This window comes from Salvia miltiorrhiza, chromosome 3 (genome assembly GCF_028751815.1).
Source record: "Salvia miltiorrhiza cultivar Shanhuang (shh) chromosome 3, IMPLAD_Smil_shh, whole genome shotgun sequence".
In the NCBI taxonomy this organism is placed as follows: Eukaryota; Viridiplantae; Streptophyta; class Magnoliopsida; order Lamiales; family Lamiaceae; genus Salvia; species Salvia miltiorrhiza.
In genome coordinates this window covers 44,615,066-44,627,436 of record NC_080389.1, presented here as the reverse complement: position 1 = coordinate 44,627,436, position 12,371 = coordinate 44,615,066, and the positions used below count along the sequence as shown (strand labels likewise).

Below are 12,371 nucleotides of genomic sequence, written 5' to 3'. Positions count from 1 at the left end.
TCAGCTATAGGGCTAAAACTGTGTTGTTATCGTTGAATTGGCCTTAATCTCCCGGTCTTCAAGGGATGCATATTTTTGTCCTCATCACTAACTTTGATTTGAAACCCACAGTCAACACATTTGTCTCAGATCGTGACGTAAAGAAGTCTTCAAGATGTTTGATTATTAAATGAATCTAATTTGAAGCCAATTTAAAACATAAATTTGTATTAAGTCAAATATTAGGTACTTAGGTTTGTTGCAAATAAAATCAACTATTTGCAAAATGACTTGACGTGCTCATTCGACCTTCCACGCATCTCCGATGTCATTTTCATGAAATATTTATAAAGCATGGGGATGAGCATACAAAGTATATTCAATGTAAGATATCATGCAATACTTGTCAAAGTTAATAAAACGGTAACTGATGAGGAGTAAAATATGCATCAGCGTTGTGCACAATAGGGCTGAAATAGTTCTATTTATTCTTATTATTATTATTATTATTATTATTATCACTATTATGGCTAAGCTTTGAAAAGAAATCTAAATTTGATCTTCAAGAGGCTGAAAACGCCTACCTATTATATTATTGCACTGTGCAATGCTTCTCCGCCAAAGTTGTGCACATTATTTATCTCTCGAATTGAGGTCTTATTCACGGGAATTCTCGACATAAGGGGGCACACAGCAACCATGCTTGGGATTTCTTGGTATAATAAGGACTTTCAGCGCTGCATTTATTCTAGAATACGCCCCTCATCAATGATTTATTTATTCGGTCTTCTATAATTTATTTATTGGGTCATCTATCTTATATTTATCTGATCTCCTATGACACATTATTGAGGGTTTTCTATATTATATTATCGTCGGAGAACTTCACAGTGCTGTTATACAATCGTGTTTGACTTCTAAATTACGCGCACGACACTGGGGGAGTAGGGGTGTATACCCCCTACCTCTTATATCCTATTTTTTAGGGATAAAAAATTCAAAATCAAAGGGAGCTAGTGTCCGTTGACACGACTATATCATCAAAGGAAGCCAGTGTTTGTTGACACGACTGTATCACCAAAGAGAGCCAGTGTTCGTTGACACGGCTATACCACCAAAGGGAGCCGGTGTCCGTTGACACGGTTGTACCACCAAAGGAATTTGGTGTCCGTTGACACGGTTGTACCACCAAAGGGAGTCCTTACCTGCGTGCACGGTTGTACCACCAAAGGGAGTCGTTGCCTGCGTGCACGGTTGTACCACCAAAGGGAGCCGTTGCCTGTGTGCATGATTGTAACACGAAAGAGAGTCATTGTCAGGGCATAGACTTTGGCCTGACTGTAACATCAAAGGGGCTCAATGAGCACGTTTGAAATGAAGTCTCTTTATTTTTATTATTATTGTTATTTTAAATATCTTAACAGGGTTGAAATATTTTTATGTGTTGGCCACTGGCAGGGCTATAATATTTTGTCTTTGATTGTTTTGTAAACATAAAAAATTTAATCTTTGATAAGTTACAGGGTTGCAGAGCCGAAATACTTGGACTTCACATGGGAGAGCAACACAATGCTGACTTTAGCAATAAACTTCACTGGTTGAACACGAAGAAGACACAGTTCAACCAGACTGGGGGATGAGTTGCCGATGAGGAGTAAAATATGCATCAGCGTTGTGCACAATAGGGCTGTATTATTATTATTATTATTATTATTATTATTATTATTATTATTATTATTATTATTATTATTATTATTATTATTATTATTATTATTATTATTATTATTATATATTTGGTGCATAGCTGACCTTGCTCTCGGTTTGGCAAAGCTCGGGTCCGCCTTTCAGCTATGACACATGCCAGCTCTAATGGCTCAATTCCACGATACATATTATTATAAAGGGGCTTGGGCCTTATTGATTGGGCTAATGGGCTTTAGGGGTCAAATAAGCCCAAATGCTATACTTTAATGCTTATAAATATGACTCTTATGCATAGAATTAGGAGAGATTCATTCTCACTACTTCACTTTGTAATTGTAACTCTTCTCAAATAGTGAAAACTCGGGCAACCTCCGTGGATGTGTCATTTATGATCGAACCATGTATATTCTTGGGTCGTTTCCTATTTTTTATCATTTTTTATTATTGAAATTATTTCTGAACTCATCAATAACACATACGATCATTAAATATATGACCTCAATTTGCACGGTGGCATCCCAATGACTTTAATGTCATGGATCCTATATATGGCCCCCTGATGATAAATATAATTCATAACCTCAAATCGAATTGTGGCATTCCAAAAATTGTGACGTCATGGACTATGTTTACGGGTACCTAACAATAAATATATTTCATGACACGTATGGTAAACACATAATATTAAAATCAATAATAAATAACCACCATATGTATTTAAATAAATCTCACTCCTGAAACTTGAACTTGATAGTGAACTAGAACAATTCAAATAAAAGATTATGTCATAATCGCGCCACACCTAGTCATATGTATTAAAATGAATATTATGACAGTAAACACATGTATTAAAATGAATAATAAATAACCACCATATGTATTTAAAATAAATCGTGACGCACCTAGTCATATTATGACAGTAAACACATAATATTAAAATGAATAATAAATAACCATCATATGTATTTAAATAAATCTCACTCCTGAAACATGAACTTGACAGTGAACTAGAACAATTCAAATAAAAGATTATGTCATAATCGCGTTGCATCTAGTCAGATTAAATTCAATAATAAAATGTAAGAGCCTAAATACACTTGAAAAATAATTTAATACTTAGAAATTTATTTAAAATCTTTAAATCAATGGTCTTATTAATAAAATAAGTAAAGATCTTTTCTTGTAAAAATTCAGCTCAACTTTTAATTTAAAACCAAGCCCAAATTATAATTTTATTTCAGCTCTACTTCTTCTTGCTTCCAAATTTGTTTTCAATTTGGATGAGTTTAAACAAATGAAATCGTTGAGGGCATCAGATTTTGTATGGGCGTGCGTGTGTTTTCTTTCACAGAAGTTTGGTGTTTGTTGAGAATGAAAATTATCTGTGAGAGGCATATTTGTTGGGTTTCTGCATAAGCTATAAATGAGAAATAAGATAGGAAAATTAATATAGCTTGTGTGATGAAATAAAAGTTATTGAAACAATGAAATTACCGATTGATGTTCTGTAGAAGAAATCAGATTGAAGTTTTTAGAGAAATTCAGAAAAGAGTAGTCTACTGAACCAGTTTGCTAATTGAGATTTGATGGATTTTCAGAAAAATAAATAAAATGAGGATGACCAAAGTTGATGGGTGAAATAAAGAAGATGAGTTTTGGGAGAATAATGAATAACTTGTCTGAATTAGAAAACAATGAGGATAAATCACCACCTAAATCTCTCCTCAATAAAAGTCAATTTACAATAATAATACATGGGCTGATATGGGTTGGTAATTTGTGGTGACAAAATGGGCCCGTAAATTATGGAGTATAATCTTAGCCCAAAATTAAATCAGGTCCAACATAAATTGCTGAAATAATTTTATTGATGGTCCAAAATTGAATAAAGAACTTTTAGAATACAATTTTTTAGTTCTAAAAGTATAATCTTCAAACTTACTCGTCATATGAAATATTTTTATTGATGGGACAATTTTTTTGTTCTAGAGCTACGACTAACAGATTCATAAGTTCGACATATAATATATTTTTCCAATAACTTCACAAATTTGGATCATTTGAATTCCTCACAATAAATGAACTTTAAATAATCTAAAATAAACGACTAAATATATAATTTGGTTTTGGGCTGTCACAATTCTACCCACTAAATGAAAATTCCATCTTTAAATTTTAACTTACTTGGCTCTAAATAGGGATAACAAGCTAAGATTTCTTTTTCGTATTTCCATGTAATTTCGTCAGGTCCATATCAAGTCCATTGAATAAATTTAGAAAATCATGGATATCGTAGGCATGATAATTTATAAGATATTTTATTGATTTTACATTTTATTTACTTTGAAAATTTTATGAAATTCAAAATTAAATATGATATATTATCCATAATGATATTATCATATCTCAAAATTAGAGATCAATTTATTTGGCAGTAAGTCAAATATTAATATTGATATATATCAATCTTTAAAAGGCGATGAAAAACATGCCACATCATCCCTAGGCCCATAATCATGCAGGCTCAAATTCAAAATTTGGTTGTTCCTGCAACTATAAATATGGGCCTTCATATCAGTTCTAAACACACCAAATCATAATTGAAGAATAATTCTCTACAACAAACTTTTTTCCAATATTCAGATTGTCCCATCGAGAGATTTAAGACGTTCTTCATGAAAGCAACCAAAAGCTCAAATCAAAACTCAATTGAGCCCAACGTTCGATCCAAAAATAAGGCGAAGGTCATGTGCATCAACGTTATAAAGCCTAAATCTTAAGTCAAACCTAAAGTTTAAATCAGGCTCAACATTCGATCAGAAAACAAAGCGAAAGTCTTCCGCATCAACGTCGTAAAGCTCAAAATCCAAGAAGATTAGAGGCATATTTGATAACACTCATATTTCTATGATTTTTAGTCTTCATTTGATATCAATTTAATAGGGAATTGAGTGTTGGATAGTTGTTTTGTGCTTATATTGCTTTATCTTGTGAAATATGATACTTGCTCGAAATTTGATGGATTTTATAGGAATCTTGAGATCTATTTTGGAAAAATATTCTGAAATAGAAGTTGTAGTTCGTCTCGAGAGGAGTTCATGGGCGCAAACGGATTACAAATTGGAGTTCGAACGAGGAAGTTATGGCCAAAACAAAACGTCGTACGCAGTAGTCCAAACACGGCGACCCACTGGTGTAGGTCGCCGAAAACCAACATTTTGAAGAAGAAAATCGGCGACCTAGACGGCGACCGCCAACTAGGTCGCCGAAGTCCCTATTTGAGTTTTACGTTGGAGCGCTGAAAATCGGCGGTCGCCGATTTCAAGGTTTTTTCAGCTGGAAAACGACGACCTGATCAGCGGTTGCCGATCGGGTCGCCGTTTCGTCCGTATTTCCGAGTTTTTACATTTTTTAGAGTTATTTTCGAGTTCGAACATTGTTTTTTTCCCTGGGACTATATATTGGTATTTTATTTGACCTATCTGGGGTTCCGCACTTTAGTTTTCAATTCTTTAGCTTTTAGTTTTCATTGCTTTCCAGTTTTTAGAGCTTGGATTGGATTTCTACAAGGATTGAAGATTCAAGATTGTTACATTGGTTTTACTACGGGTTTCTATATATAATTCAATTTTTACGATTGGTTTCTTATTAATTATGTTCATGCTTTCTTTTACTATGTTTGGCTAAGTTTTTAATCTGATTCTAGGGTTTGTAAATAGTTAATTAGATTCATGTGATTAATTTGTTAATATCTATTTGCCTTCCAGTTTATGATTCATAATTCCTGATGCTTAAATTCTTGTGAATTATCTTATCAATAGTTTGCATGTATAGCTATTCAGTTTGAGACATGACGGAGATAACTGTTTAGCAGATTCAGGATTATATGATATGATTTTAACCTTGAGACCTGACAGAAATAGGTGAATCATAGTGAGCTATTGAGAGTTAGTAGATTGTTTTGAGACCTGACGGAGATAATCTACGATCTTTGCTGCTTTGACGAGAGTATTTGATTAAATGTGTGATCTCTCATCGTAACTGGATTGAACTAGAAGATAGAAATAATAGATTGATTATGTGAATTTGGTTAATAAATTTACTTCCCTAGGATCAGTCGTTTTATTTTTTGAATTTTCTGCCTGAATTTTATTTGTTGTGTTCTAAGTTTAGTTTTTATTAAAACCTTTTATCTGTTTGTTTTGCCTGAATATTAGTACTAGAGTTTACTTAGGATTACTTAGAGTGATTCGTTATAGTAGTCCATGTGGATACGATACTCTGCTTGCTGTTTTCGTGCTACAATTACACTGTTTAGTTGCAGTTTTGTCGCTAGTTAAAATAGCAATCAATATTTCTCCAACAAATTTCAAGAATTATTCAAAGACCATCCAAGAATCAACTTGAAGTAAAAAATCAGAGAATAAAAAATTATTCAAAGACCATCCAAGAATCAACTTGAAGTAAAAAAATCAGAGAATCAAATAGAGATAGCAATTCACACAAATACGTTTAATCTACAAATATTAAAAATTTATGTAATTTTATATTTATTAAATTAAATACATAAATTTGTTTTTCTATTAAATAAACAAAAGTTAAAAAGAGAAAAATGAACAACCTTAATGAACAAAAAGATGAAAAGAGAAAAAAGAACTGCACATGTGAGTGATAGAGAATAGTCTAGAATTTTTATAAAAAAAATCCAACACGTTAATCAATATTGATAATGAGGTAGAATAAGAATAGAAATAAGACACGTTTATATAACTTTAAAAAATGACAAGCATTTATTGCATAGTTCAAAAGTTAAAAACAAATAAAATCATATTAATATATTCAATATCTATACAATATTAAAAAACCAAGATTTCAATTTAAATTAATTTCAAAATTAAGGGGGTAATTATACAGTTATAATAAAATTAAAACATTTATCTGTAAATTATATTTTCCTTTTCTTTATCTTCTAATTTTGTTTGTTTTATTTCTTCCTAATATTATCAAATTCGACTAATTAAAAAATATTCATATGCATATCAAATTAAAGATCATGATAAGAGCTTTAATTTATTTTATGTAAATATTTGATCTAAAATATAAAAAATTTATTATTTAAAGATAAAAATTTAAAATAATTATCTCTCCTCTCTTATCTTTTTTGAATATATTTTTTAATTCTTTTTTATTTATTTATTTTTTTAATTTTTTTGCCTTTTCATAATATTAATTTTTATTATTGTAAATTCTTCTTTATTTTTTTATTTTTCAATATTTAGCTTTAAAATTTTTAGTTAAACTTAATTTTTTTACTCCATCCGTCATGTAAAAATAGTCATAATTTTCTTTTTTAGGGTATCCACAAAAAATAGTCCTATTCCATTTATGGACACTATCCCACAATAGATTACCCTCCATATATTATCTTATTACATATTCTACTACATGATGAGACCCACTCTCCACTCACAATACAATTAATTGTCATTATTAACATTATGTTTATAGTGATACCATTTCTCCAATCATAACATACTTAATCATTTTTATTAAAACTTCTGTCACCCTTAAAAAGGATATTATATCTATAAATATGAAAATTGAATTGGTATCAGTTTTATATAAATATAAAAATAGTTTTATATAAATAAAAAAATATTTTCGGGGTGCAAATACTACTTTTAACTATAATATTATATTCAATTGATCCGACATTGCAATAAATCAATACTTCTAATTTAAAATCTTCAAATTTGCACAATTCGCCAAATATTGGGGATATATATTTATAATTTATCACGATAGAATGCGATTGGAAATCAGATCAGAAAATAAACTAATCGAAATAATATAACTTAAGCACTCCCATTCAATTTCTCTTTAACACTACAATTTTTTTTGGGAAACTTTCTATAATTGACACTTTAGTAATCAAGATAAAAACACCTCACTGACAATGAAGGATACAAACTCTCAAATTCACTGAGATAAAGTATAAATATTCTAACATGTAAATTTGTTTAAGTCGAACAAAGTTGTCATAAAAAGCAAAAAACAAAAGTGTAGCCACAAAAGAAGTTAGATTGGTACTTATTCTTCAATCAGGAACGATGCCACGTTTTGGCAACAGATTGAAGTGAAGCTATAAAATATGAATGGTATTGCAGTATGTAAAAGTATTAAACAGTTCCATTACCAAATAGATACAATTTCATTGTGCATAAATCGACAAATCATATACACTAGCTAATTAATTAATGATTAATAAGTATATATGAAGATTGTGAAGTTAGAATAAAGAAAGTAGTTGGAAATGGATATTGAGACATTTTATAATTCTCGAATAATGAGTTTATTTACATGAAAAGAAACAGAGGTTGGCTCTCCGATGGCACGAGGAAGACATCACTATCTTGACTACACATATAGTAATATATTGAGGAATCTTGTTTTTGTGTAATAAGAGGGAATCGTCCTCGGCTACTTCGTCACTCCACTAACCCAAAAAATATTTTTAAAATAGTTTGGTGATGTATGTATGAGAGTTGACCCCACCGCCACGTCGACGTGGCAACCACACAGCTGACGGTGCTGCATGCACCACCCCGGTTTCGTTTTTCCGCCAACTCTCTTCTCATTAAAATTGAAACCATCAAACCACCTTCTCTCTCTCTCTCTCCTCTCCCGCGGTGGAGAAACAAACCTACATACCTACAAATAAAATTGATTAATTACTATTCAAAGTTAATTGGTTTTTCTTTTTTCTTTTATCTTTTTTCTTTTTTTAAAAAAAATATATATTTGAAGAAGAGCAAGAGGAAGAGCAAGAGATATAGGAAAGTAGCAACGCAAGAAAGAAACGCCATTGATTTCAGGTGGCAGAAAAGGGTCAGAGCTTTATCAACACCTGGACCTCCTCCTCTTCCACCACCTCATTTTCTTCACCATTTTCATTCGTCACTCCCTTCACGTTTCCAAGCCTCTCTAACCATTCTCTTTTTTTTTCTTTTTCTTTTGAGAAACAAAACTCTTGCTTCAATGCATGTAAGTAATTTGTTTGTTAATTTAACCCAAGTGTAATTTAAATCTTTTTTACTCTGACTCCCACAAAATTACAAGAGGATTTTGAGGGCCAAAAAAACAAAAGAGTTAGAGAGAAAGCAGCAGCATGAATGAAGGTTGCACAAGTGTCGTGAGTGCTCGCACTATCCTTGCTAAATTTAGAACATTTAATCCCATTATAAGAGCCCACCTCCCCAACTCGCCTATACCATCCCTCCCCTCTCTCTCTAACCTCTCCTCCCAAATTCTCCCCTTCTCATCATGGACATTACCGGAAATGGAAAGGAAGTGATGGGCAGCGGCAGCGCCAATGCGGCTGAGGAAGGCAGCGCAAGGGGCCGCGGCCGCCGCCAGCGAAACCAGCAGCAGCGCCCCGATCTTCTGTCGGGAAACGTGCAGCGAGGCCCCAGAATGCCTCGTGCCAGGCGTGCTAGCCTTGAGGGCCTCGCCTTGCCCGGTGCGCACGTGCCGCCTCTGCCTGTCGCACGTGTGAGTTTCTTGTCTAGCTTTTTTTCTTTTACTTCTTCTCTTCCTCTTTACTAACTCAAATCTCCGTAACAGGAAATGAGCTACCCATTTTCTCCCACATTTTTTTCTATTTTTATATGAAAATTTTATGAAATAAACAACAGTATCAGCGTGGGCCTCTTGTTTCATTAATTATTGTTTTTCTAAATTTTATTCCCCATTTTGGAAGAGCAGTTGAAAAAAAGTAAAAAATGGAAATGGAAATGTAATCTATACATTCGCTGGTATTGTGCGTGATGGAATTTTCAATTGATCTGCGAAAATTATCTGTCAAATTGGATTTTGGAATAAACGGTGAAATGAATTGTAAATCCTTTGAGAAAATACAATGTAAATTTAATTACAAGTCATTATGCTTTAATTTTTTTCTTTTTTTGGAACTTTGTTGGTTGGGAGCACAAATATTTGTAAATGTTTTTGTCTGTTAGCTAACCACTTTTACACTTTGTCTCTACACTAGACGGTGAAGGCTGGACTTTTCCTCCTTTATTTATGGCTCATTTCGTAACTGCAAATTGTATAAAATAAGGAATAAAATGTTCTTGATTTTGAAATTTAAAATTAAATATTGCATCGATGTCACGTTTTTGGCTTTTCATGTTAATAGAAGATTGCAAAACAGATTAAGAAAGCTGGATTTGAATAGAAACATGTTTGAATAAGGTAGCTGAGTCATTTAATTTAATGCAGGTAGAAAAAAACAAATGGCCAGCTAGTGAAGAACTAAGCATATATGATGTGTAGTTGAGTAGACCGATTAGTATTTCTATATCTATCTGTCTTGCGATGGTGTTGATTTGAGTTAAGTGTGCTGTTTCAGAGGTCTAGAATTTAGTTATAAGAGTTAAAGCATGAAGACTGAAGAGTAGTTTTTAATATTGATTAGCTTAATTAAGAACTTGATTATTATTAATGTTATCTGTTAATAACATGTGATTAGTATTATAGTGGGGTGTTTACATTCATGTATGCAATTGTGTATGTGTCAAACCATATTTTTTCCTGCTTGGATTATTTGATTTTTGTTATAACGAATTTTCTGTTACATGGTGGTTAATAACGAACGACCGTTGGAGTAGTTATGCATCTCGTGTTGGATTCTTTATTAACCTAGCTATTATGTACGTCACTAAGTCTAGTCAATGCTTGCGGATTTGTCGGCCTTTTAGTTTGTGCATGACACGTAGACAGATATAACGTGTGCTTGTACAATAATTATATGTTAGGTTGTAAATACATCCCTAAATCTAGTAAAAATTTTGCAGATTTGGCGGCCTTGATATTCGTGCACATCACGTCAACAAATCTAGCATACGATAGTACGGTTATTAGAAGTACATCATATATGCATCACTAAATCTAGTAAAAAAGTGTCAAATTTTGTCGGCCTTGATATTCGTGCATGACACTATAGCAAATCTAGCATATGGTGTACATTAATTAAAAGTTTCCTATATATAGGTGATCACTAGATCTAGTAAATGCTTGTGGATTTTCCGGCCTTGTCTGTGCATCACACGTCAGCAGATCTAGTGTATGCATGTACATTAGTTAAACGTGACCTATATATACATCGCTAGATCTAGTAAATGTTTCTGGATTTGTCGGCTTTGTTGTTTGTGCATCTCACGTCAGCATATCTAACGTCTGGATTTGTCGACTTTGTTGTTTGTGCATCTCACGTCAGCATATCTAACGTCAGCATATCTGACGTGTGCTTGTACATTAGTAAAAAGTTACTTATATATACATTACTAGATCTAGTAAATGCTTGTGGATTCGTTAGTCTTGTTGTTTGTGCATCATGTGTCAATGGATCTAACGTATGGTTGTACATTAGTTAAAAGTTATTTATATACTATATATGTTACTAGATCTAGTAAATGCTTCTGGATTTGTTGGTCTTGTTGTTTGTGCTTGAAACATCAACAGATCTGACGTATACTTGTACAATAATTAAAAGTTAACCAATAGACATCCCTAAACCTAGTAAAAGTTTGCAGATTTGTCGGCTTTGATGACATGTTAATTGATCTGACGTATGGTTGTACATTAATTAAAAGTGAACCTATATATACATCACTAAAAATCAATTATTATTATTATTATTATTATTATTATTATTATTATTATTATTATTATTATTAAAGTGTATATTCTTTCAAATTTTTATATAACCTAAAATATCCTTACTTATTAAAAAATTCTAAGGATAATTTAGTGATTTAAATTATAAATAAATATTTAGATTTATTTATTTTGATATAAGATAAGATTCATTTTGCATTTGAAAATTCCTTCAAATTATGAAAATGAAAAATTATCTATTTTTGACATATATTATTAAATTCATAACTTCTAGTAAAAGTATGCATATTCACAGGTCTTAATTTTCAAGCATAACATATAGGCATATCTAACGTATGTTTATACGTTAGTTAAAAGTTACATGTATATGTGTTACTAAATCTAGTAAAAACTCGTGGATTTGTCAACCTTATTGGTTGTGCGCTGTTGTTTGTGCATCACGCATCACAAGATATAACTAATGCTTGTGTATTAGTAAATAGTTGCCTATATATGCATCAATAAATCTAGTAAGTACTTGCGGTAGAAGTGTCACATGGTCTGAACTGATTTTTGGTCGAGTTTGGCGATTATTTTATAGGCCTATTTCCATGTTTTCGTCTTAGAGATGTAAGTTGTTGGCCCAGCACAGCTTGAGCCCGTTGGGCCAAAAGGAAGAATTCCTACTGGATCGGGCCGATTTGAGTTTGGGCCGGTGCAAGCACAAAAGTTAGTTGGTATAAAAAAATTGTGGCTAACCTAGTCCAAGATTATGTTGGGACATTTTGACACCTCTAATCGGCCACCAACAAAGTGATCTTGTTGTTTGTGCATGACATGTTAGCTGATCTAGCGGCATTCGTTAAAAGTGTCACGTGATGTGATCTCTTAAGAGATTGTCAATAGGTTGTTGACTGCAAAATTTATTATTTGATGTTTATTCACTAGATGTTTTCTTCTGAATAAATATTTTTACTATATGTAGTAATTACTATTTATTAGGTTAACAAGATCTTTTGATTAATATTTGT

At 32.1% G+C, this 12,371-nt stretch overlaps 1 protein-coding gene across 1 annotated transcript in view; it reads left to right on the top strand.

Annotated features, from left to right (window-relative positions):
- Positions 1–8,506: 8,506 nt before the first annotated feature.
- The window catches only part of LOC131016007 (B3 domain-containing transcription factor FUS3-like), a 5,934-nt gene continuing 2,069 nt past the window's right edge, over positions 8,507–12,371 (top strand). The window contains exon 1 of the mRNA XM_057944556.1: positions 8,507–9,234. Coding sequence (XP_057800539.1) covers positions 9,007–9,234 — 228 coding nt within the window. The 5' untranslated portion in view covers positions 8,507–9,006. The remainder of the gene's footprint in view (positions 9,235–12,371) is intronic.